This window comes from Lissotriton vulgaris, chromosome 5 (genome assembly GCF_964263255.1).
Source record: "Lissotriton vulgaris chromosome 5, aLisVul1.2, whole genome shotgun sequence".
Lineage (NCBI taxonomy): Eukaryota > Metazoa > Chordata > Amphibia > Caudata > Salamandridae > Lissotriton > Lissotriton vulgaris.
Window position 1 is genome coordinate 1,027,470,656 of NC_141693.1, and position 27,711 is coordinate 1,027,498,366.

Sequence of the window (27,711 nt, forward strand, 5' to 3'; positions counted from 1 at the left end):
ATTCCCTGCAACGTGAACGCCATCACGCTGATGACTCAGTGTGTGTATCACGTGAGTCTTTTGTAGTTCTTTCTGCAAAAGAACTTCCTGTTCCCAAAGCCTTTTATGCTTTATTGTGGCACCTGTGTCATCTTTGTAACCATTTTGAACCCAGTTCTGCAAGTCATTATTGTAAGATTTGACGCAGTAATGCGAATCGCACACTATTAGTGTCGGGAATTCACGATCGGCATTTTCAAGCGCCATCTTTAAAGATCTGATTTCAGCTCGCTGAGCCGAACAGTTTCTCAGTGATTCAGTTTTGGTAATCATTGGTCTGAATTTACCAGTGCGCCAGCGACCTTTAACAATCGTGCACGCTGCGTTGTAGGATTTTTTCTCTACATCGTAATGTTGTACAAATCTGTCCATGTAGATTACACATGTGTACTGCTGGAGAGACAGAATTTCGATTGGCAGAGGATATTCTTTTTCGTATTCTAGATCTTTCAGTTTTTTCATGTTCGGGTCAAAATAGTATTTCACTTCTCCTGCAGCAAGAGAATTTTCCCATTGTATCCATTTTGTATTTAATGCCACTGTCTTTAGATTGACAGGGCTTGTTAATGCCTCAAAGGCTGATTCTGCTGTATAAACAGTTATTCTTTTGCCTTGGGCTTGGGCTCTTTCTCTTGCTACAGCAGTTTGAACCGCAATTACAATATTTTCTGTAAGACTGAACGTTATTTCAGCTTGTGTGTACAAATGTGATTAGTAAGCTATTGGTACCGTTTCTCCCTCATTAGAGGTCAGGTACGTGAATCCGCATCTTCCTGGGATGACTCGGATTACAAGGTTGCGTGTGTTGTCGCAAGTTTCTAATTTTGTTTTAGTTAACATGTCTGTTTGCAATGATCTCAAAATTTCTGTGTGTTTTTTAGTCCAATTTATTGGTTTAAAATCAGGTTCTATTAATTCATAGAGAGGTTTAACCCTCTCGGCATAATTTTGAATGTAAGTTCTTCCGAAATTCAGGAAACCTAGTATTGATTGTAAGTTCTTCAGCGTTTTTGGTGCTTGGAGTACAGCGCACTTCTCTAAGAAGTTGTCTGCTAGGCTTTTGCCTTCACTTGATATTTCATATCCTAAAAACAGGACAGTTAGATGGGTAATTCGTGACTTTTTAAAGTTGAATTTGTAACCCTCTGCTGCGAACCCAAGTATTATGGTGTTCACTCTTTTCAAGTGAGTATCCAGGTCATCATCCGTGAGATAGATGTCATCGACATAAGATAATGCCTCATCGTCATATATTTGTAGTAACTCTGTTACCCTTGCTGAGAATAATCCTGGGCTATTCTTAAATCCCTGTGGGAGTCGACAGAAATTTTTCTGCGAACCCATTATTGAGAAAGCGGTCAAATACCTGCTTTCAGGTGCAATGTTTTGTCAAAAGAATCCATTAGAGATGTCTAATGTTGTTTTGTATTTTTTGCGCACAATGTTATTCATTAGTGCCGCACTGTGTGAGTTTTGTACTGCAAATGTCTTGCAACATGAGTTTAGGTGTCTGTAGTCCAAAACTAGACGATATGAATCGTCTGGCTTGGAGACAGGAAACAAAGGATTGGTCATTTGTGAAGTGCATGTTTCAATCACCCCCTGGTATTCAAGTTGATCTAAGATCTCCCTGACTTGTTTTTTAGCTTCTTGCTTAATTGGGTACTGCCTTTGTGCAGTTGGTTGACATTTTAACTGGATTTTGTGTCCTCATCCCATCCTACATGATTTTTATATAATGCAGGAGCTTGGGCCACTGCCCATTTTCTTGCATATGTGTATTTTTTATGAATTGGAATATGATTTTAGAAGGCAGGCATAATCATTTCTTCACCATGAGGGCACTCCCTGACAAACTGTGGTGGCCAGTCTTTTTCAGCTAAAAGGATGTCATAGCCTTTTGATAGATTATCCCAAAATAGACCCCTTACTTTTCTGGTCTTATCTCCCTCTATACGTAATGTTATTTCGTATATTTTGTGAGGTTTGCTAAACTCTGGTATCTGCAGTTTCCACCTGAATGTATTCATTCGTGTCCACTGTCTCCAGATGACTCATCAGGATCTTGCGAGCTATGGTCACTTCTGCTGCGCTGTCTAGCATTGTCTGGGCCCACTCTCCGTTTTTCAGCTGTGTCCTCAGTATCCTCGGCATGTTTGATTATTGTAATACTGGCTACCTTCTTTCTTGGAAATTGTAATTTTTTACTTTGAGCAGGTTCCTTGTCTTTGGACTTGACGTGCTCTTCCCTGTGTTCTGACCGTCCTCTTCTTTCCGATTTCTGCGAGGAAGTCTGAAAGGATCGAGAGGGACGTATATCAATATCTTGATATCTATCAGGTTTTTTCAAATTATCCCTATTTCTAAGGTTGTATCTTTTCTCAGAGGGTTCCCTCTGGGGAGACTTGTGTCCTTGGTCCGGAGATCTTTCTCTACGCCGAGGAGACCTTCCTCTGGACTGGAATCTTTTTTCTTTGGGAGTGGATTGTTTATTTCCATCCCAGCTCTTTTTTGGAGTGTTTAAATTATTTTTAATAAATAACTTTTCAGGATTTTCAGTTAGTTGGGGTTTTACTGGTTTCCCACCCAAACTATCTCTAGCTAGTTCTTCATAGGATTTTTCTATGATTCTGGCAAGTTCAATTGGTTGGTCTGCTATATCTGTCTCCTTCGATTTCAGGCGGATTGCTACAGATGCTGCTTCACCTTTTATGTTGGCTAATAATATAGCCGAGACCAGTTTGAAGTCTTTTAGTAATTTCATACCAAGAGATAAAGCTGGTTCTGGACCGTATTTATTTTGAATCTGTCTTAGTACATCTGGTATTACCGCCATGGACGGAACACCATGTGTTTTTGTGTAGATGGAAGCAAAGACTGTGCCCCAAGTGTCACAGTCCTCCACATGTGGTGCGATCCCCATTGGCAGGCAGATAGTCAGAATTCTGTGTTTCTCAGTAGGGGTAGTATCCGGAAACACTGCCTCTATTTGAGTGATTTTTTGTGCTAACCAGAATGGAATTTGTTCCGGTTTTGCGGGTACTTTACCAAGACATGATTGTATGTTCTGTGGTGTAATTTTGTTTGTGTTCCCCTGATGAGGGATCAGCTGTGGAATGTTAATAGCTGGTTGGACTGTAGAAGTCCGCATTACATATTGGACTAATTGTCTATGTATTTTAATCAGTTGTTTTAGCTGTGCTAATAGTTCCCGATCTGACATTTTTTCTATGTCGGGATGTGATGTGTAGCTGGCTAGAACCGGCCACGTTGCTCCTGGTCTACCTAGTGGACCGAGCCTAGTGATATGATTATTATGTTTTAGGGCACCTTTAAACCAGAGCAGGTGCTCTTGGTATTTTAATGGTATTTCCACCTCCTCGAAAGGAGTGTACTCTTCCGGAGGTTCCTCTATTCTGGAATAGTGGAAGTCGTGTGTGACAGCGTTTGCTGCTGGAAAGTTTATCCATGAATAGAATACCTCTGTCTGCCAATATTCATGGGCCTCAATTACGAATATGACTGTACCACCTCGTGATGTCAGTCCATTTTCTATAAGTTTTATAGTTATAGATCTTCTTATGTTGACCGGAATGAGTATAGCATCCGGGTCATTCCCTTGGAGACTTGTGTCATCCGCTAGGAGTTGAGCTGTTATTCTAGCTGCCTCCCTTTCGTCTTCACTTTCCCCCATTTTACTGAAAGAAAGCTTTGTTTGCAGATCAAGTTTTCAAGGAAACAAAGATTAGGTGCACAATATTTTAGAACACTGTATCCTTCAACGTTGATTAAACCAAACCTATACATAGGAATCTCTTCCTACTAAGTTCCGGCGGATTTTAACTTTTTACTCACTCCAGACGTCTATTGGAGTTTTTACGGGAAAAAGGGCCTGGGTGAAAAACCACGACTGAGTTACTCTAACGTCTTGCGTTAGATTCATCGCCTTACCAAACGTTGGGCGTCATGTAGTGTAGTTCCTATATTCCCAAAGGGCTCTGCGCATTGGAATAATATAAACAGTATAAACAGTAGTATAGACGTAGGACTGCGGTCATCTAGGTCTCTACTGACTATATTAGACTTAAGGTATGCCAGCTAGCTCAGAGGTCACTAGAAACTTTCTCGAATAAATGAGGAGGAGTTTAACCTCCCTGGATAGACAAGAAGGGATTAGCTTCTGACAACCATAAAACATGACAACTTTGCTCTCCCTGAATAAGAGTGTATCTCTAGAGTCGTGTGAAATATCCCAGCAACCCGCAAGGGTAGGCTGGAAACGCCGGAGCTGGATTTTCTCGGCTGGAGAAAAAGACAGCGTCTTTCTCAGCGCGTCAAAGAGGAGGGGCAGCGTCCGTGGTCTCTCGCATCAGCTGGGCTCTCGTGCAAGTAGATAGCTGCTCTGCTCCAAAACCACCACCGTGTGTTTGCTTAAGGCAACGTTGGTATATTTATACCTGAAAGGTGCCGGGTTTGGCGTAAGGTTGGACATAAGACGTCAATAAAGATGTCACCAAGAACTGTCCGTTCTTGCAGTGCTTTACAGGAGGTCTAGGATGAAATCAAAACAAAAGCAAGGGGGGTTTCCCAGGTTGCTGGAGGTTTGATTTGTTTAGAGAACTCGTTGTGCTTTCTAGGGAGCCGGGGAAGTAGCCGTGCTTAATCTGACAGCATGTGCAATGACTGAATTATGGATATGATTACTATGCCGTTGTATGGATATTATTGATTATAACCGGACAAGGGCGTAAAATAGAAATATCGATTCTGGTTCCTAGATAAAAACACTACAGTTCAGGCCAGTCATTGCCTACTGGTGTCCACCCCTCCCCTCCTGTCCATTGTTGCTGGTGTTGAGGCTCGTGTCCCTGTTGCGCATTGTTCCGGTACCCTGTGGGACGAGTGTAATTGGTGTGCTGGTGTCGGCCCACCTGCCCGCTGTTCTGTGTGTACCTATTGTCCTCATTCCTTTTCTTCAATATTGGGCAATATGCTTTCCAATGGTTGGGGTCCTTACAATTGAAACATGTTGTTCCTTGTGGTGGCAGGGAGGCTGATCTGCAGGGTAAGTAAGGTGTCCTACTGTTCTGTTGCCTTCCTGCGCCTTGTGTCCCCCCCTCTGCTCCTTTCCCTCCCTCTGTTATTGCTCTAATATCGTTTTTGTGCTACCATTAGCCTCACTTTTTCTTTCTTTAAATTTTCTGTCTCTATTACCTGCGCACTAGACTGAAAATCTGAGCAGTACCTGGCTGGTGCCAACCCCTTTTCTATTGGCTTTTGCTGCCAGCAGACAAAATAAGTATGTAAGTGTGTTTTGATAGGTTGTGTGATACCTTGTACAAATGTGGTTACCAGGGCCGGCATCGCATCCCCCATAGGGTTTTTCAATCCACTGTTCTGCCTATATACTTGCAGGAGGCGGTCAAAGTATGTATTCACACTTTTGTCCTACTCCTGTTTAGTACTCGTGATCTTACTCCAATCAACCCTATCTTCCGGTACCTTCTCCTTCAAATGTTCTACCACTTTCATGTATAATTCATCTATTGCTGGACCTGGCATCCCGCCCTTGCCCCTCGGTAGCTCCACATCTGGCCACCCAGCCTTCCTTTTACAGTCTTCCCAAAGGTCCACAATTATATTAAAAAATGTGTCCAAATCCCTCCATAATAATCTACCCAATGCAGCCATCTGCTTTAATTCTTCGTACCACTTCTGTGGCTCATCCCTAAGCTTGGGAAAGTCTTTAGTAAACCAATTAATGTCCTGCCTGGAGCATGGGACATAAACATATGCTAGAGCATTTGGCGCACTGCCAGGTGGTGGCGGTATTTCCTGTAGGGGCATGCTAAGCGATGGAACTTCTGTTGTGCTGGCTGCGGTGGTGCAGTAGGAAAGGGTCTGGGCTACATTGATCACTGCACAAGTGTGTATTAACTGTTTCCATTGTTGCAATTTGTCTACCGCATATCTAAGCGTGTTCTGCAACTTAGACTCCCCCCATGTTATTAAATCTGAGTCTGTGAATCCGAACTTCCCTACTTCCCAGTCATATTGTGCTGGTAGTGGGGTATGGTTACCCGTGGGTGTCTGGGTATTGGCTTGCTTAGCAAATGCCAAATGAGCTTGGGGTGCCTTGTTCATTACCTCTGCTCGTGCTAAGGACAACGTTTTTTCTACATACCTTCTACTCTGTGTTTGTATAAAGGAGTCCACTGTGAGTGAGCCCTCAATGAGCCGTTGTAGTAGTGTTTGACAATTTAAAGATTCGCTCTTCAGCATCAATTTTGGTGAATTTGGAGTGGATGCGGAAGCGCGTCCACCAAGCTGCCTCGTCTTTTGCTCTCTGGAGCTGACTCTATTTCTGCCAAACATTGCTCTAAATTCGAAATGTCGTGTTCTGTGCAGTGGACATATTTAAATGCATCCCATATTAGTGAATGCCACTGTGACTGTCTGAATGATCCATCTTGTGATTTATCTTCAAATAATTGATGCCACTGTCTGTCAATTAATTTAGGAATTTTAACCTTTTTCTGAACACATTCTTTTAGACTGTTATGTTTCTTATCGTTGTCTGTGAACAAAAGTTACTGCTGCCTCCCGCTCCTCTGGAGTTAGCTCAGTGTGTTCTGGCTCAGGCGCAGGCAGCGGTGAATCGCATCCCAAGCACCCCAAAAGAATATCTTCTAGGAGTGGGTCCTCCACCCCTGCATCACCCTCTACCTTCTTTTCTGTAATGGGATCGCATGGGAACACGCCCACTACGTATAGCTGATTTTTTCTCCAATTGCCCTCCAGTTTTGCCTGTAATACCCCTTTCTTAATCTCCATTATCTCACTGTGGACCTTTGACTTGACCTCGTTGGTTGAATGCATGTCACTGAGAACCCAATCCCGATTATAAAACGCTTCCCATTCGACTCTCCTAACCTTCTTTCCCTTTAAATTCAACATTTGGCGCAAATATGATAATTTTGCCATGTCGTTTGTGCCATTACATGGGAACTGCAGGTCTGAGTTTTTAGATGTGAGATCGTGCCATTTGTGGGTGTACATAATTGAGCTTGAGCCTCTTTTTATACCCACGATATAGGCAGATGAGTTCTTGGGTGGGGCCGGCTGAGCTGTATTTAAATTCTTTTTACTATTGCTGTTCCCCATTGTTGAGTTGTGTGTAGTGCAGCAGCTGGTCCTAAACGCCTCACAAATCACTGTTCAAATATACCAGACAGATGGGTTGCGGGGTGGACTACAAGACGGTAACAGTTAATACAATAGGTTGGCAAAAATACTTCATATATATTTCAGCCACATACCAGTATTTGCAAGAGAGCAAAAAGAAAGCCATCAATCAGTCACGCCAACAGGTCACTTGATGCCAATTCACCAAAGCTTTTTCACAAGGAAGGAAGAAGCCAGATCCCGGTTGTTGTTGAGCCTTGATGGCTCGTGAAATAAGTAAGATAGGAAAAGAGACCCTGTCTGTGGCTGTGCCACAGGGTCCCAACATCCAAAAATAGAGCAAGAGTGGTGAATTGCTTCATACAGTTCAAACAATCACATAAAACACTTAGGACAAGTTCTGGGGTTCCTACGCGGCAGCACTGTAGAAAAAAACCTATGCGCTGAGAATTTGTGTGGGTCTGCTGTACTAATCCCAAAAGAGTAAGGGGAGTGAGAGAATTTTTTTTTAGCCTTGGTATTTTACAGGAATGCACATTAATAAAACTTTACATCCTGTCCTTTGTAGAGGCAAGAGAGTATTAGGGGTGGACGTACTAGTTGGTAATGTTGGTAAATGGATGTATCAGGTAAAGTTCCTTTATCAGATCTCGGTCAAGTAACGTTCTAATACCCAGAGTAAACTAATAAGCTGACAAAGGAAATTCTCAGAACCTGACACCAGTTGAAAACACACCACATACCTAACAGTATTTGGCCACTACATAGGCCAAGCACATCACAAGAACACAATAGAAAAATGCAATGAAACCTACAATGATTGAGAAAAGAAATGCCAGTCACACCCCCCTCTTCGTGCCGAGAAGAATCCCAAGGCACAAACCTAGAACCACCCTAGCGCCTAGAAGGATATTTCCAGGGGGAGGGTGGAGGCGGAACCCTGTCAGGGCGACGGGCGCTAGCCAAAGAGCGAACGTTCCTCATAAATGCCCAGAACTGAGGCCAGCGGCGCGGAGGCGAAAGTGCTTTACCCAGATCAGAGCTAATGAGAACAAACAAACCTATTATCGAAAGACACACAGTAGAAAACAGAATCCGACAGCCTACTTAAATATGGCTCCCTCGAGCCTTTGAGTTTGAGGTGCCGGGTTTTTAGGAACCCGGTGGTGCCAGGGGAAAACACCCGAAGACCTCTTGAGTTCTTCCTGTTCTGGACCACAGAAACACAGTCTTCTAGGTGAAGTCAAAGATCGAGTTTTATTGGCTGCAACCAAGTAGCAACCGTCCTAGAAGTACAACAGCACGGTGTGTAGATTCTCAGGAGACTGTTCGTTTTTACAGAACCAGCCTTCTCCTTTTATACAAAAATAACAGCTGCAGGCAAGAATTCTTTAGTTTACAATACGGTCATACACATATTTCCAAAACACTGAAAAAGGCAAAGTCATGATGGCAAACCCATATTTTTGATGTCCAGTTTGTGATAGATGACCCAGCTCGGCCCAGAACTACCATCAGATATCGATGAAACCCCAATAAAATCGGGCACCTCCTCATCGTAAAACCGGCCATAAACAAGAAACATGGACAGGTGTATGTGTGTGGATAACATGGTTTGTATGTAGTGAATGGTTTATGGCATGTTGTGCCTTGATGCTATCTTACTCGGCCACTGGGCGAGGAACTGCCCGAACAGGTTTGGCTGGAGGCAGTGGAGTCAGCTCGGCCAGGTCATGGGGAAGTCAGCTAAGGTGGACGTGTCCTTTCAGATCAAACTCGGCCTTAATCAATTGACTATATGAGGGCAAGCCACAAGATGGATGCCGTTCACAAAATGGAACCCGAGGGTTCGAGACGGAAACCATGATTTAAGGGTGATAGCGTCACTCAATCACGACGCAAATGCATAGGGAAAATGTCCTAATCATTACCGGTCTGCCGACACCAAATTCGTTAGGGTACGATGATATTTTGTGACACGAGTGTTGGGCCTTGGTACCATATTATAGCAGGGCCCAGAATTTTCAGAACCACAGACCCTCCTTTTGCCCTTATATAGGCAATAACTCATGCTAATCTGAGTCCAAATCTGTATTCATGAAGTCATGGAGATGCTGCTGTAGCATCATCCTGTTGCTCAATTCGTCCCTTGACACAGGCTTCCTTACACATGATGTAGCGCAGAGGCCACATATTGCAGGAGCGCACTGCACACACAGGCAGAACAGGAACAGAATGGCTAAAATAATCCCAATGAATATCAGAATTTTCCATCCCCAGGCAGAGATCAGTTCCCAGAACCACCCCAGCAAGGACCAGTCCCCTTTATCCATGTGAATGGAATCAGAGATCTTATGCAGTTTGGAGATGGCCTGGTACACTGTCGGAGCATTATCAGGAATGAAAATGCAGCAACTGGATTGGATCACTCTGCATACCCCGCCACGGTCTGCAAGTATGACATCTAGGGCAACCCTATTTTGAAGAGTCATAAGTCGGTCCGACTGGAGCTCAGCAGTCAAGTTACTAAGGGCACCGGCCGTTTCGGTCACGGCGGATTCAACTACCCTCGTCAATTGGTGAATGTTCCTGCTGTTCACCATAGGCCCCCAAAACGGCAGGAAACCCTTTGCGAAGTCTCCAAACTCCTGCTCCGCAGTGTCGTCTTTACTCACGACACCCCTAACTGTCCTTGTCCGATGGTAATCTGCCTCGGCCGTGTAGGTGGGTGGCAGCAGAAACGAGACAAAACATGTGCCCGAGAAGTCAGGGGGCAACCATGTATACGCTCTGTCGTGGCAGACGAAGTAGGTACCCTTAGCCGCTAAGAATGAAGGGGATGTCTGAGATGAGAAAACATAAGTCTCAGTACAGACACTCTTCCCTAGCTGAGCTCTACGGTTTTTGCCATTTCCCTGCAGACATAGGTGACCTTGGTGGGGTACTATCCAGATTGGGGAGGATTTATTTGCTTTCTGACTCTCAGCCAAGGAAATTCCATATTGTGTTATATTCCATCTGCTGTAAGGCGTCAATTCATCTCTGGGAATCGTTTTGTACGTTTCGACATCTCTGCTCATATTTCTAATTCCCGCCACTAGTGCCTTGTTGCTTGAGTTTCTCCCCGGAACATATGGTTCGAGGGCAAACAGGAACATTGCTCGAAGTGCCCACAGAGAACCATGGTAGCCAAATGGCAGGACAAAATACGGAATACCCTTATCTGTTGTGTGTGGCATAAGTCCACATACCCAACAGTTCGTGGTGTTCATTACAGATTGGTGCTGGTGTAGGAGTTGGATGAATGAATTATTTACAAATTCTAATCTTCTGGCAGACTCGTGTTTAGGTAGAGGGTGAAAAGAATGCGGGGAAACAGTAGGGGGAGGTGTGGGCTGAGTGTTATGTACAAAAGTAATGTGAATAGAGTATAGCCAATCAAAAACATCATTATGCTACACAACATTAAAATGCATATTATTAAAAATTGTTTTCTCGCCATCACAATGCATATTTTCATTTCAAAGTTCGTAGATCTAGCAGGTCTCTCTACCCTTGGAAACTCCATCCTCTAGGTTGCTGCCCGCGGTGGGAGATTGATTCTGCTAAGGAGTGCTTCTGTTCAGTCCAGGGTAATTCCCTTAGACCAACCAGAACTGTCGACCTAAACGTCTCCAGCTGCACTTCCAAAGACTGGCAACCGCGACCCTAGCAGCAGAACCGGATGGCGGTTCGAAAATCAAAAATGAGCAAGTTCCCTGGGCGAGAGAGCTGCACAATCAAAAATAGTTCTTGGGGGAAAGAAAAATCTTATTAGTTTACTTTTATTAGTTCGTTTTTCTTGGCCTCAGATTATATCGTTGTTTCCCAGGTATGGTGTGGTCTTCAAACAAGATTTCAGATTCTGTAGTGTCCAACTGCATTGACGGTGGCACAAATCCTTGCAGAATATGGTCACTCTCCTTTTCTGTACCAGTTCCTTTCAATCGTGCATCACTGAAGGGTACAAAGCGTGGCACGGACTCGGTCTCAGAGTCAGCAATTCCCTCCTGGACCCATCGGTCATATGGAAGGGGCAGCGGGACCGTTTGCAATGTGCGCCGTGCACCCAATTTTTCTTGCCATGGACACGTACTGCAGAGCGGGTAGCCAGTAGGACTTGAAAGGGTCCGGACCAACGAGGCTCCTCGTTCTTGGTTCGCTGGAAGTTCCGCACTAGTACCCAGGAGCCAGGTTCAATTTCGTGGCCTGGATCATCAGACGCTGGCGGAGAGGAAATGTGGACCTGTTGGTGTAAAACACGCAATTTAGTTGTCAATTCGTGCAAATAGTCAAGCAGTACAGGGTGCTCTATCTCACTGAGTTTCTTGGGCCTTGGCACTCCCCATATATTAGCTGGGCGACCGCACAAAATTTTGTGCGACTAAGTCCCAGTCTAGAATGGACAGTCATTCTGGTAGATAAGAGTGCCAAAGGCGTCAGGCCATTTAAGACCTGTGCTGGCTTGGATCTTGGCCAATTTCAATTTTAATGTGCCGTTGTAGCATTCTACTAATCCAGCTGATTGGGGGTGATTTGCAGCGTGGAACTTCTGGTGTATGCCTAGACACTCACATACTCTCTTCATCACTCGTCTCACGAATTGACTTCCATTATCACTCCAGACAATTCTAGGCATACCGAATCTAGGGAAGAATTCTTTGACAAGGGCTTTGGCTGTGGACAAGGCAGTATTGTCCTTAAGGGGATACGCTTCCACCCACCTGGAGAAGGCGCAAACAACAACAAGCACGTACTTCAGATTGTTGCACCTCTCCATGTGGATGAAATCGAGCTGCAAAACCTCGAACGGATACGTTGGAGGCGCAAAATGACCAGCTGGAGTTGGAGTTCCCCTACCGGGATTGTACTTCAAACACACCATACAGTTCTTGACCAAGTTCTCTGCACATTTTGGGATGCCACTATCCTGCCATACTGGGGCCAACAACTTACAGATTCCTTTCGCACTGATGTGAGCCATCCCATGAGCCATTGTCACCACTGCAAGTACATACGCGTCGGGTAACAGCCATCTCTGATGCTCTGACAATTCGACCCAACAACCATTCGCATCCAATCTACCCTTGCTTTCTCTCCATTCATTCACCTCTTTCTCAGTGGCCTCGGACTGTATAGACTTCACACTTTCAATAGTGTCCTCACACATACCCACATCAGCGATCCATCTCGCAGGACCTACAACATACATTCGACTAATTGTGTTCCTTGCAGTCTCTTTTGCAACTTCATCTGCAAATGCATTCCCACGACCAACATCATCTTGAATCTTTCTGTGTGCACTGCATTTCACAATCGCAACTTGTAGTGGCAAGGTCAGTGACTCGAGAAGCTCGTTAACTAGCTGGCCATGTTGTATTTTTGCACCATGCGACGTCAGGAACCCACGTTCATGCCACAATCGTCCAAAACTGTGAGCCACGCCAAAGGCGTACTGGCTGTCTGTATACACATTCACTCGTTTTCCTTTTGCCAACACACACGCTCTTATAAGTGCAATTAACTCTGCTGCTTGGGCAGAATTGTGTGGGATACGTGCAATTTCTACAATCGTGTGCAATGTTGTCACAGCATATGCTGCAGTCGTATCACCATTTGGCAACTTGAAGCATGAACCATCAACCCATAAAGCATCATTACATTCAGGAAGGGGAGTGTCCTGTAAGTTTACTCTCCCTTTTGTCTCTTCTTCTGTCCTAAAACAGCAATCATGTTTTTCGACCTCATCTGTCTCTGCTGGAATGGGCAATAACGTGGCTGGGTTGAGTCTATCGCACCTCTTTATGTGTATGTGACTCGCTAATAGTGTCAGCTCATAACTTGACAGTCGAGCACTAGTTAAGTGCTGTGTCCTCGTTCTGTTTAGCAAAATGTCTACTGCGTGTGGGACCATAACGATCAGTGTATTATTCATTACTAATCCAGCAGACTGTCGAATAAAGACAGCTGCTGCAGCAGTGGCCCTCAAGCAACTTGGTAATGCCTTAGCTACAGGATCTAGAGTCGCGGAAAAGTACGCGCATGGACGCTGTTTGTCCCCAAAGGATTGTGTCAGGACTGATAATGCGCAACCTTCCTTCTCATGGACGTATAATGTGAAAGGCTTACTGTAGTCGGGGTTGCCCAACACAGGAGCCGAACACAATGCATCACGCAACTCGTGAAAACTTTTCTGACAATCTTCCGACCAAGGCACAGGATTGGGTGTATCTTTACAGGTTAATGCCAGCAAAGGTTTGGCCAACAATGAGAAGTTCGGTATACATTGTCTGCAATATGATGTAATGCCCAAGAAAGCACGCACTTCTCTCTGTGTCCTTGGGACACTCAATCTTGCAATTGCCTGTATTCTCTCCGGGGTCAGTTTCCTTCCCTCCTTCGATAAGATGTGACCTAAGTAGGTCACTTCTTGTCGACAAAACTGCAATTTTGAAAGAGAGACTTGGTGCTTCATGTCACATAAATGACGCAACAACGACAATGTGGCTTCCTTGCAAATCTCTTCAGTATCTGCAGCGACCAGCAAATCGTCTACATACTGAATGAGAGTCGCACCATCATGTAGAACAATCGTGTCAAGTTGTGATTTCAGAGCCTGACTGAATATAGATGGACTTTCACAGTAGCCCTGAGGAGCGCGTTTGAAGCGGAAGCTTCGACCTCCTAAATTGAAGCCAAAAATATCTCTGCTCTCCTCAGCAATAGGGATGCTGAAGAAAGCGTTCTTTAGGTCAATCACGAGAACCAAGTGGCTGAAGCTGGAACCATAGTCAATAGGGCAGTAATATCGGGAACAACTGGAAACTGTGGCACAACAATCTTGTTCACTTCTCTGAGATCAATCACAAATCTGTACACAGGTGGCTATGAAGGATCAGTACGCTTTAAAACAGGCAAAATAGGACTGTTACAAATGTTGCCTGTTGTCTCTTCAATGACATCTTTCTCAATCAGATCGTAAGTGATCTCTAACAACGCCTTTTCACATTCGCTAGAGATCTTGTATTGGGGAATACGTGGCAACCTAACATTGGCTCGCAATGTTATGACATATGGCGCTATCTTCAAAAGACCCACATTGTTAGAACCAGTAGCCCAAAGTATATCTGGAAGAGATGACAATTCAGTTGGAATATTCTCCTTTGACAAATACATTGGGGAAATCACTTTCTTACCTAGGGTAAGTTGTACTCCCGAAGGAGAACAGTACAAAGTTGCATATAATCTCTTTAACAAATCCAAACCTAACAAATTTTCGCCACAACCTGTTGTAAGAATGAGGGGTGCTTCTAATTCATATGGGCCAACAGAAAGGGGCATAGGACTAGAAATCGGGTTTCTAACCGGGGCGCCGGAAAAACCTACTGAAACATTCATTTCGCCAGACAAAGATGCGCCAGGAAGTTTTGAGTGCATAATAGAACTTTTTGTAGCACCAGTATCCAGCAGAAAAGGTTCTGACACTCATGATGTAATCACCTCAACATAAGGTCCATTCTGATCTACTGGAACTGAAACAACTCCCTCTCTTTGTCCATGGCTGTCCTAGCAATTATTACCCTAATTCTCGTTTTCTGCATAGTAATCATCAGCATAGTACTGAGCTGACCTAGAAGACGCATTATTCTGTTGGTCAAAGCTGTTCATGGAATTCTGAGGCAGAAAAGAAGTAGTATTCTGGGGGAAATTCCCACGGCCCCTACCCCTAGGAGCCTGTTGAACACCTCTACCTCTTGCACCAGAAACACCATTTAAACGTCGCAATAAAGCTGGACAACTATTCTTGAAATGACCCTCTTCCTTGCAATACGCACACTGATTTGGACCATACGGTAAACGCTGTTGAGAAGACTCATTTCTTTGTGAGTTTCTCGAATACTGCTGTGGTTGCTGATAATCAGGCTGACTAGTAGTGCGAGGCGGATAGGCTTGCTGGAGAAGGACTTTAGTTTTCAAATCTTTAGTCTTTTTGTCTGCCTTCTCTAACTCGTATTTGCGCCTATTCTCGTAGTACTAGGCTGTGGCTAAAATCTGCGCTGACGTGGAAACAGCCCAAGCACTCTCTGAATCTTTCAATTTATTACATAGTTCAGGAAGCAGATTATGCACGAACTTGTCTACAAACAATCTTTGGCCACCCTCGGTAGCCATATCCTGACCACTGTGGTCGACAAAAGTCTCTTCAAACCTCGTGAAAAAGTCAGACACATTCTCATCTTTCTTCTGCTTGCACGCAGACAACTTGTCCCAATTTACACGTAATTCAGGCATTAAAGTCTTCATATACGTGATAATCCTACCAGCAAGTTCAGCTACTAAAGGCTCAGGCTTAGAGCCACCAACTTGTCTAGCATCAGCAGCAGTAATATTAGCCCACGTGTCACCTAATTCTGGATCATGATCTGCATGAACCCCTGAAAATCTACCTACACTCTGCTGATGAAGGACAATAATCCTGAAACACCGGTGTCCAGAGTTGGCCTGCAACTTTGCATTTATACTTCGGAACTTTTGAAAAGCGCACTCGCTTAAAGAAACTGCATTTACCGTTATGCTCCTGGGGTTACCCGCTGGTTGGTGGAGTGGTGTGCGACCTATCGAACCCTACTTAAATATGGCTCCCTCGAGCCTTTGAGCTGACAAGCTCAGGTTACGCACCCACGCGCCCTGAGAGGTACCGAACCTGATGACACTTTGGCAGCCTCCACAGCAAACCCCTGAAAATCTACCTACACTCTTCTGTTGAAGGACAATAATCCTGAAACACCGGTGTCCAGATTTGGCCTGCAACTTTGCATTTATGCTTCGGAACTTTTGAAAAGCACACTCGCTTAAAGAAACTGCATTTACCGTTATGCTCCTGGGGTTACCCGCTGGTTGGTGGAGTGGTGTGCGACCTATCGAACCCTACTTAAATATGGCTCCCTCGAGTCTTTGAGCTGACGAGCTCAGGTTACGCACCCACGCTCCCTGAGAGGTACCGAACCTGATGACACTTTGGCAGCCTGCACAGCAAACCCCTGAAAATCTACCTATACTCTGCTGATGAAGGACAATAATCCTGAAACACCGGTGTCCAGAGTTGGCCTGCAACTTTGCATTTATACTTCGGAAGTTTTGAAAAGCGCACTCGCTTAAAGAAACTGCATTTACCGTTATGCTCCTGGGGTTACCCGCTGGTTGGTGGAGTGGTGTGCGACCTATCGAACCCTACTTAAATATGGCTCCCTCGAGCCTTTGAGCTGACGAGCTCAGGTTACGCACCCACGCGCCCTGAGAGGTACCGAACCTGATGACACTTTGGCAGCCTGCACAGCAAACCCCTGAAAATCTACCTACACTCTGCTGATAAAGGACAATAATCCTGAAACACCGGTGTCCAGAGTTGGCCTGCAACTTTGCATTTATACTTCGGAACTTTTGAAAAGCGCACTCGCTTAAAGAAACTGCAATTACCGTTATGCTCCTGGGGTTACCCGCTGGTTGGTGGAGTGGTGTGCGACCTATCGAACCCTACTTAAATATGGCTCCCTAGAGCCTTTGAGCTGACGAGCTCAGGTTACGCACCCACGCGCCCTGAGAGGTACCGAACCTGATGACACTTTGGCAGCCTGCACAGCAAACCCCTGAAAATCTACCTACACTCTGCTGATGAAGGACAATAATCCTGAAACACCGGTGTCCAGAGTTGGCCTGCAACTTTGCATTTATACTTCGGAACTTTTGAAAAGCGCACTCGCTTAAATAAACTGCATTTACCGTTATGCTCCTGGGGTTACCCGCTGGTTGGTGGAGTGGTGTGCGACCTATCGAACCCTACTAGAATCCGACAGCCTACCTGGCCACCCGTATCGCGATACCTAACAGGCACAAACACTGTGTCCCAATCTGGGGAGCAAAACCGCCACGCCCTAAAACAGGGGGCAACCTGCTGCCACCCATATGGGAGCCAAAACCGCCACATCCCAACAAAGATGGGCTAACTGCTACAACCCAATACCAGAGGATGTAAATCCCCCCCCCCCCCCCAGCGTACTCACCGGGCCCCGTCCCGTCTGTCAGAGCGTACAGCATAGGGGGCTGGATGCCTACCACCACTCCCAATCATAGGGGGCTGGATACCTATCACTACCAGCATTGTCCACCCCATAGGGGGCTGGATGCCTACCACTACCAGCATTGTCCACCCCATGGTGGGTGGATGCCTATCACTACCAGCATTGTCCACCCCATAGGGGGCTAGATGCGCATCTACCAGCATCGTCCACCCCATAGGGGACTGGATGCCTACCACTACCAGCATTGTCCACCCCATGGTGGGTGGATGCCTATCACTACCAGCATTGTCCACCCCATAGAGGGCTAGATGCGCATCTACCAGCATTGTCCACCCCATAGGGGACTGGATGCCTACCACTACCATCATTGTCCACCCCATAGGGGACTGGATGCCTACCACTACCAGCATTGTTCACCCCATAGGGAGCTGGATGCCTACCACCACCCCCAAATCATAGGGGGTTGGATGCCTACCACTACTAGCAGTCCCCACACACAAGATGTGTAATGCTTAACACTACCACCCTCCCCACACAGTTTAAAATAAAGCAACACCCCCATCATGCCATAAGTCTATTACTTGTGTAAAAATGCCCACGACATTGAATCTGACAGGGCACATACAATGTGAATCACATCACATGTGTGAGTCAAACGTTGGCTGTGGGATTCACAATTCAAACATAACATGCACACTGTGTTAATGGGGTCTAAGCCCCCCATCATCACAGTGAGCAAAAGGTAAGTGTGGGTTTCAAAACGACAGCAGTCCAAGATTACTGTGGTAATGGGGTCTAAGCCCCCCATCATCACAGTGAGCAAAAGGCAAGTGTTGGAATGTGAATGATGCAACAGGCAAACATCATGAATGAATACTGGTACCAATACCACAATCATGTGTGTGGCAAAGTAGTAGTTGTGTCCCATACTGACACAGCAGTGGTCAGGCAAAGGTTGCACTGCAACAAACACCATCTTCCATTTGCACCGAAGCATTGCACATGGGGGCTCACAATGTGTACAATAGGACAAACTCCCACACCATGGCAGCAATGGGACATATCAAACAGGAGGAATGTGCACACTGATGAGGCAAGAGTCCCATGGACAGTAGGGAAGAACTTACAAACAACATACACCCAATAGCACACAAAACACATACCAATTCAGTGCTGTGTATGCACAAATACAGCCAGGCAGCTCCACACCCACACTGCATATCAAACACCACGTGTGTGTGCGCAACTACCCACAGGATAGTACAAAACACATGAGGGGGCTGGACTCCAATGACACAGATCCCCACATAGTGCCATGATAAGTAAACATCACCTGGGCACCCGTTTGTTGTCAATCATGCATTCTCAGATGAGTGGGATATGTAAAAATACTGTGACACAAGCTGGGCGGAACAGCAACCAACACAACAAGAGACACAACCACCACAGCACTGCCCTCATGAAACCCACAATTTGCTGACACTACCATGCATGCTAATTCCTCAGTGATGAGAAATGGAGATGTGGCACATACTGTGTAGCACAGTCACTTATGCACACAGGTACATGGACATTACCTGAAATGTACCAAGTTCAAGTTCTGCAATTTGTATAGCGCACTGCTCACCCAGAGGGTCTCAAGGCGCTTGAGGGAGGGAGGTGCTTTACTTATCGAATATCCAAGTTAATACCTGAAATCCCAGACAAAGTCCCTCACCAATCAATAACACAAGGAGACCCATGATGAACACATGCTGACACCTCACAACATTGCATCACTGAACCGGACGAGTGAGAGCAGTCACACACACAGATACATGTCACAATGACTGAAAGATAACACATTGCCACAACACCCAGATGGAAGTACCACAAAAGGGACTTGTAGACCACTGAATGTGTCCCACATGTGTTTGCCCACATCCCAGGACCTCTCAACAAAAACGCAGAGTGATTACACACTGATGATCAGCAGTTTGCCATGCACCCACATCCAAGACAACCTGGGGCGGAGATGTTAAATTAACAATGGACAACTCATCAAGCACCACAAACTGGGACATCTGATGGGAACACAGGCTGTGTAGGAAAATGGAAGTGAACACACACACACATGCTCACACAACACACACCATGGGCTCAGACAATGCCACGGAATGGCACACTCCCATTAGGTGACTATAATCCAGTGGAATGTCAACTGTGCCAAATGTTGTTTCTGCAGGGCTCGGTCATGTCAGCATAAAACGTGGTCAGTGAGCCAACATAACACCACAGTGAAGGCTTTGGTCACATCAGCTTGTGTACGGGAGTGGCTATTATGTCACATGCACATACTCAGCACACATGTACGGCAAGTTGCACTGATGACACAGTTGACTACTACACCATTGATGCGCACACCTGCATGTCCACTGGAGTCCCCCTCAGATTGTTACATAGGATGACAAGGATACCAACCGGAATAAAACGCAAATCACACAGAACACACGGAGTACATTACATCAACACGTCAGTTTCTTCTTCTGAAAAACACTATTACCACTGCAAGTACGTGATACTCGTCATCAACATCATGTATATCAAAAGGAAAACCACAAGATGACAAAAATAAACTTTAATCAGCAATTCAGGAAAACCAACGTGCAGTCCTGAAAACACAAAGGCCAATGGCCAGTCCATTAGTAAAGTCCAAACAGGGGGACATGGGACAAGCTGCCACGCATTGCTTGCCTGCACTGCCACGGCCAGGGGACATCTCCCCTTGGAGGGGCACACATAGGGGCAGGCTAGGCACTGCAGGGAAAAGGTTCAGAGGATAGCAGAATGAGTCAGGGGAGGGGTGGTGGGAGCAGGGGGCTCACTGGCAACTGCAGTGGAGGTGTCTGACACAGTGGGCCCAATAACCACTGCCAGGCACAAGTCAGGTGTGGTCGACGCGGGCATCACTCTAGGGCATGACTCAGATGTGGTGGGTGCTGACCCACTGCAGTGGGCTGGTCAGACGGGGTTGTTGCAGCCTCCACTGTAGTGGAAGGGGGCGCCGATGAGCTGGGGAGGACAGAGGGTGGGCACGGTCTCCACACCAGTGGCACAAACAGGCTGAGCGTCTGGGGTGGGTGTGAATGGGCATGTGCTGGGGGGAGGGGCGGCTGATTTTGGGAATGCGGTATGTGTTTGTGTGGGAACCTGGGACAGGGTATGGCGGGGGAACCTGTGGAGTGGTGGGCTGGAGTATGGAGACTGTGTGGTGGAGCTACGTGGTGGTGGGGGGGTCTTGCTCCTCCTGCTATGGGTGGACTAGGGAGTGGGGGTCTTAGTCTGCCTGGGCCTGGTGGAGGGGGTCCGGGTGTGAAGGGCAGTCCTCTGTGTGCTTGCTGACTGTTTCTTCCCCTTGTGAGTCTTAGTTGATGGGTCGGCGGGGAAGAGGCCAAGGTCAAAGAGAAAGAGCTGCTTGGAGGTGAGGGTTGCAGGTGAGGCAAGGGAAGGGGTTTTGGAGGGAGAGGTATCTGAGGACTGCGGAGTGCTTGTGGAAGCCTGTGTGTGTGTCTGCTCCCCATCCCCTGTGAGTGAGGTATCAGTCCCCTGACTGTGCTTGCGTGTACGTTTTAATTGTGGCTTGCGTGTCTGTGTGGTGCCTGTGGTGGTGCGTGTTTATGCTGGGGCGTGTGGCAGGTAGGGTAGTGGGGATTGAGGATGTGGCAGAGGTAGGAGGGGTGAGGGACTGTTGTAGGAGGGACACTGCTGCCGTCAGTGAGGAGTCCATGGACTGGTTGACCCGCTGTAGGGCAGACATGCTAGAAGAGATGCCCTCCATGAACGACACCAGTTGTGTCAACAGACTGGTGTGTGCATGGAGGACACTCAGCATAGATGTCTGCTCTACATGGATCTGTTTAAGCAAGTCTACAGACTCCACACTCAGGGCAGCAGGGGAGACTTGGTCCCTGACATGGGACCCTCCACGGACCTCTGGCATTGGAGCAGATGGAAGGGTGGTGATGGTGGCGGGGACAGATCTGCTTGATGGTGTCTGCTGACTGCTGGCACCGCCTTCACAAGGGATTCATCATCCAATGAGCTGTGTTCCTCAGCTGAGGTGGATGGCCCTGAGGTCTCATTGTAGTGGCTCCCCTCACCCTCCGTGCCGCTGTGCTCCCCTGAATCCTCTGCGGATGGCCCGGTCTGGATCTGCTGCTCCTCCTGGTCTGTGGAGCTGTCTCCCCCCTTGGCTTTAGATGTATCTGTAAGTAAGCAGGAGAAACAGATTCCCATCACTCAACTGTATTGACCTGAAACACCACAGTAAGTAGAGCACATCTCGGAGCAAGTCTTCACATCATTTGCCAATGGTGCAAACACCTATGTGAACAAGACACTGGATGGTCTGCCACTCAAATACTCCCCTCATTTAACTCCTATCCATGGAGACATCAATCTGGCGCATGTTGTATGCCACCAATCATTTGTGCACATATGCACCACATAGACAGTTGTTGGACATCCAAGATAACACATTGAAATGTGCCACTCCACACACATGCCATCCCCTGCCAATGACTCAGTACATGTGTCAGGAAAAGGGATGGGCAGAGTCTGTCGATATGCGGGATATGCTTCCATCACCAGACACAATGATGTTCTCATGTCCTGATAGTCAATGCGACAATTGGGTACATGCAGGACAACTGACACTACTGCCGGATCAGACGTTTGCAAGTTGAATGCCATGGCACAGGCCTGTCTGGTGAGTCAGTCTTCACTGTCTCCTGTCACCGGCCCAGTGCATCCACACAACAACTGTCAGCACTTTGGAACAATGAAAGGTCTTTGTGGAATACAAGCTCTGTAGATGACAAGTGCACATGTTCACCCTCTGCCACCCACATCATGAGGACTCAGATTATCAGACATTAAAGAAATGAGACTTTACAGTGACTGAAAACAAGAATCCATACACATGTGCACTTCACAGTCTGATGAGAATCAACAAAAACAGCCTGCACCGTAATGTTGCATACACCTATGTATGAAACAATATGCCAATCCTATAGTCCCATCTCAGATGGCTGCCCACCTCAAACTGTTAAAACCCTCCAGCAGTCCACTTAGCGAGGCCACACCACAATAACACAGAGCCCGACACATGAAGGCACTTTTCACAATGCCCAATATGTGAGCTGACACATGGGAGTGGAAGAACATAGAGCATTCGATGGCAGGAGTAGGCATTACTGTCCTTGTGCATGTGCAACATGGTATTACCATGAACACTAGGCAGGTGGCTATGCATGTGTGACACACATGATGTACAACCGTCAGAGGCTCCAACATTGGTCTCTCTTGCATCATGGGTGTGTGGCAAATACCTCACACATGTGGTGAGTCAAAGCAGCATTAGGAACACGTGTCAAAGGCACACACTGAGTACATGTCAGATTACAGGCATTGGGTGAGCAATTGTACCACCCATTAAGACAACGACAAAGTTGCTGTAACGGATGCTGGCCCAAAATTCTACCTCAGGTAACTAAAAGTACGCAGTACCCAAGTGACCTTAGTCACAGACTATTTGGGCTACACCTGTGAATGAGATGAGGATGGGGCATGACACAAGTGAGGGACATGAGTCCTGGACTACAAGACAGACGTACTGTGGAAGTGTAAGGGAAGTGGAAGGGTCGCTGCTTTTGCTTCACTGAAGACTTCTTTAAATTCCTCATAGGGAGTTGGTAGCACGGTTTCTTTCTCTTCCGTGGTTGCAATTTGTCCCGTTGTAGATTCTTTGGTCTTTAACCCCTTCGCTGCTCATGACGAGCTCAGCTCGTCATGAGGCACGGTTGAGCTGTGCTCATGACGAGCTGAGCTAGTCATGAACAATGGGGATTCAGGGAATGCAGCACAGGAGGGGAATCTCTCAAGCACCCAAGGTGTTAAACATGTGGAGTGACAATATTGAGAAAGAAAAACAAGTTCCCTTTTTTGCCAATCTATTAAAGGGTTATGCAAGCAAAGCCAAGGCATTCCTAAAATAAAGCCATATTGTGGGGCTTGGATTACATCGAAATGAACTTCCTCTTTATGCTGTTGGTTATTTGTATCTATGCAGAACATCTGAATTTTAGAGGTTTGCATGGTAACAGGGCCTCCAGACAACATTTTGCCATCTACTGCTTGCACAATTTCTGGAGTGACCTTTTTCTCACAAGCAATTTGTAACTGTTGAGTTGTTTCAAAATCTACGAAATTCCCTGTTGCGCCTGAGTCTATTAGGACTTCCATTTGGTATATTTTTTAAGTCACCTGAATTTGTACTGCCAAACGGAAGTGAGATTTGTAGTTGGATACACAGGAATTTATTGAAATGAAGGCGATGATTCCCAAGAGATCCCCTTCTAAACATCTTGGGCACAATAGTTTCCCGACGTTTGCTCAGTTGTAGTCACAGCCACAGACTTGTTAGCACTCACAGTCTTACCTTTAGGTTTTATTGTGCAATCTTTCACGAAATGTCCCTTTCCACCACAATAAAGACACTGGCAATTTTTACGTCTATTATCTTTTTCATCTTTAGACAATGGTTGCCTAAGAGTGCCGATTTCCATTGGTTCTGTAGTTGTTTCTGAACTACCAAGTTGATTTCTGGGTTTACTGTCGAACTTCCAACTTGATTTATCATATTTTTTCCTGTCAGTTCTTCTTTCGGACAGTCTATGATCCAGACGTAAAGTTAGATTGACTAACTCTGAACAAGTAGTTGGTTCAGGATCGATTTGAGCAAGAACGTCTTTCAGATCATCTTTTAACCCTTGATAAAAGAGTGCTGCCCTCTTTTCTTCAGGCCACGAGGTTTCTGCAATTAACCTATTGAAATGTGACAAATAGGAAATAAGGTCTCTATTCCCTTGTCGTAGCTGTAATAGTTCGCGATTTGCGGACAGAGTCACCAGTGGCGGCTGGTGACATTTGAAATTGGTGTGGCGTAAAATTGGCGGTGGAGAAAAAAATACAGGAACAAACACCACACAGTCCCATACAAAGAATAGAAACCAACCCCACATCAAAACTAATGCAGCGCGCTATGTGAAAGTGAACTCAGCATATTCATAAAGTGATCACATATTTTACAAAATATTCATTTCGTGAAACCATCATGCAGTGTTAGAGGCTTAGCTTATGAGTAGCTTCAAATAGAATGAAAACACAAAACAGGTATTACAGCAAATTTTGCCTGCAGCGGGCACCAATGCATTGTATATTCCATACCTTGCAAATACATATACAGGGTAAATTTACGCGATGAAAACTGCCCAGATTTGAAAATGTGGGATACTTTTTTTTCCAGCTGAAACACGCTAATGAGGGCCACTTTCATTTTAATGCCCAGATGTATTTGCTGTGCTAGTCCGACCCTGGCTGTTCCACGTATTCCGAGTGAATTTATAAATAAATAACACATGACTCAACCCCCAGTGGCTCCAATTGCCCTGTTGGCCCAGTGTCACTCCGAACTGAGGGAGTTCTTGCTGGGTCGGAGGTGCACTCACACGGAGCTGTTTACATAACGTGCTTGCCGTGCAAACCGTAGCAGCCCTCTCAATTGACTCCAGTGACGCCATTTAAACTTATTTTAATTAATGTTTAATCTATCGCAGATACTGTTTTTAACACTCCGTCGATCGTCAGCCCCTCCTTATCCTGTCACTCCCAAAAATACAATTTGGCACCAGCATGACTGAGCTAAACTGTGTGAATCAGGCGAGTGACTAAGGTGCTGGTGCTGACAAGTTCGTGTCTAGTCAGAGGCCAGTCACTCCTCTGACGTCCCTACTTGTTCGGTGTGCAGGGGAACGCCAGTACTCTTCAGTCAGTGAATTAACGAGACACGCGTTTGTGCCTGCTTACTGGCACTATGACTATGAGAGATGGAAACAAACATACAAACTACTGCCACAAACGGATGAGAGAAACTCGCACTTTATTTACTATGAACTTTTATACAGAATGCAAAGCATGACTATATTTTCGGCTGAATTGGGTTAAATGTTACAACTCATTTACACACAGTCACAGAGGCCCTTATTTAAGGCAACCCAAGGAACGTGCCAACAATGTACAGTCTTCAGAGTTTATTCGATGTTATATTGTTTTCATTTTTAATTATTATGTATGCACATGCACAATGGCACTCACCACATGGGAAGGAAGTCGGAACGGGAAACCAAGAATCAGGCGTGAGCGCTCTCACTGCACAGGACCATCTCTTCCCAGAGCAAGGGCAGGTGGCACGGCGACATCGCAGTCCCACCTGCCCCATCACAGTCAGGCACGGGTTGCCAAACGCAGCCGCAAGAAGAGCTCAGAGCATCCATAGAAGCACCAAGCACCTGCACGCCACTGCCAACGGACCCGAGCCGGCGCACAAGGAGGCATGCATTGTAGGAGAGTAGGGTCTGCAATCCTATGATCACCCCAGATTTTTGCTTTTTGCTTCACTGGTTTACGACTTCCCTGGCTGTGGGCCTGCTAATCAGACCCACAGCCTAGCTGTTCTCTCACTAAATTGACACGTGTACCTTAGGTGCATTTACCAATTGTTACTGGGCCACCTTATCAGACCCTGTAACTCAGGGCATAGGTGTACCCAGGGCCTACCAGGGGCTGCAGCATGTATTATGCCACCCCTGGCTGGCCATCTAAATCTGACACAACTGGCTGCACGACAGCTGGGGCAAGGTGGTGTAATCACCCTTTGCTTTAGATATAGTATACCTATATCTAACCCTAAAATGGACACATAGATTCCTATCAGTCACTCCTATGGCAGGCCTTGACAATCCTGAAGGCAGAGTGCTTGGAATCATGTGAGATGGTGCTCTGGCATGAGCTGAGCCCGTTTGCAGCTTGCGGAACCAAGTCCTAATAGCTGTTCCATGATAACGCATACCATATACTCTTAAGTGCATTATAATCCTCGCAGTTATATGCCAACTCTGGTATCGCTTTATCAAAACATGTCGAGTAAGGTGTCATACAAATTGGAATACTAACCCCTCGCCAATTCTGGCGACGGGGTTAGCATTCCACCCTTCTAGAGGGACACGACATGTATGTAACTGTGAACCCCGGTTAAAGTTAACTCAAGCCTCAGCATCACAAAATGGATGCTGCCACCACAGACACAAGTCTGACCTCCTGCTGCTGGGAGTCCTTCCAGCGAGGGAGGCTTGGACAAAGGGTTTCCTGTCAGGGGCGGTGCTAGCACCATCCCAGACAGGGTTTTGTGTATCCTGGGTAGGCAGGGCTTTAGAGGAAGGTGACTGCAAGTGGCACCCCGGTGCTCACTATGCATAGGCCGGCTAGAACCAGTTCCAGGGGCACACCAGCCCCTGACCTGGGGAAAGTCCGGCATGGGAGAGGGGTGTAACCACCCCCCTTCCTGGTCCCACCCATGGGCAGGACCTAGTCGCGTGCCAGCCCCCTTACTAGTATAAAGATAGGAGCGGGCCCCCTTCCAAATTAGATCATCTTTGAATCCTGAAACTACTTTCCACGAAAGGAACTCAAGACTTCTTCTCAAGATTTCTCCCTTGTGACTAAGGAGTAATCACCCGGCACCCGCAGGCACCATCTAAGAACACTGCGGTTTGCTGCACGTCCTTCCTCCGGAATCCGACCGACCAGCACGACGAGACCCGGCTTCCCTGGCACCTCTGACCTCTACCCACATCGTCAGCTCAGCTGAGATCCGTGGGTGCGACGAGACCTCGAGGGACCGGCCATCTTCAGAACTGCACGACGCTTATCCAGCACGACCGCTGAGGGATCCTCGAGTGAGTGCTTTGGGGTTCGAGAAGCCCTGACCCTGAGCAGCTCCAGCACCGAAGTCCAGCCCCCCAGCATCCACCAGATCTGCGTGGGGCCCTTCTGCTCTTTGCTGCTCACCGCGTTGTCCGGCTACTTGCCTGCTGGCTTGTGGCCCTCTTGACGACGCCCACCGACGACAACACCGCTGGTCTGGTTGCTCCAGACTGGCCCTTGCTCCCCTCCAACAGAGGAGCATCCCGGACCCTCCTGGTCCACTCCGGACGCCATTTTGAGTCCACCGCGTAGGCTTGCATTTGCCAAGACTTGTTGCCCCAATCCTGGGTCCAGCAACGTCGACAGCAGATACCATCGTGGGACAGCTCGCACCTCCATCCTGATCGCCGACAACGCCTCCTGGTCCGTGAGACTGCAGAGCCCAGTGTCGCCCACTCACCTGGTCGAGGTGACTTCGTCCGGTGCCATCCTGGTTCCCAGCTAATCACTGGCTAGTGATTCAGAACTTGGTCCCCTCTGCTTACAGGTGTCTTCCATCTTCGATCCA

General features: G+C 46.6%; 1 protein-coding gene across 1 annotated transcript; it reads right to left on the reverse strand.

The window, feature by feature from the left end:
* Positions 1 to 2,065: 2,065 nt before the first annotated feature.
* On the reverse strand, positions 2,066 to 3,733 carry LOC147711932 (uncharacterized). Its single transcript, XM_086920259.1, has 2 exons — positions 2,615 to 3,733; positions 2,066 to 2,545 (listed from the first exon to the last, which is right to left on the reverse strand). The coding sequence occupies exons 1-2, from the start codon at positions 3,731 to 3,733 to the stop codon at positions 2,066 to 2,068; spliced, it is 1,599 nt and encodes a 532-aa protein (XP_086776385.1).
* Between the last annotated feature and the right edge of the window lie 23,978 nt (positions 3,734 to 27,711).

Excerpts from the sequence above, each read along its gene's own strand:
- LOC147711932 (XM_086920259.1), bottom strand. The coding sequence starts at position 3,733 with ATGGGGGAAAGTGAAGACGAAAGGGAGGCAGCTAGAATAACAGCTCAA. Across the intron at positions 2,546-2,614 it reads ATAGTTTGGGTGGGAAACCA|AGCTGGGATGGAAATAAACA; the intron begins GTAAAACCCCAA and ends ACTCCAAAAAAG.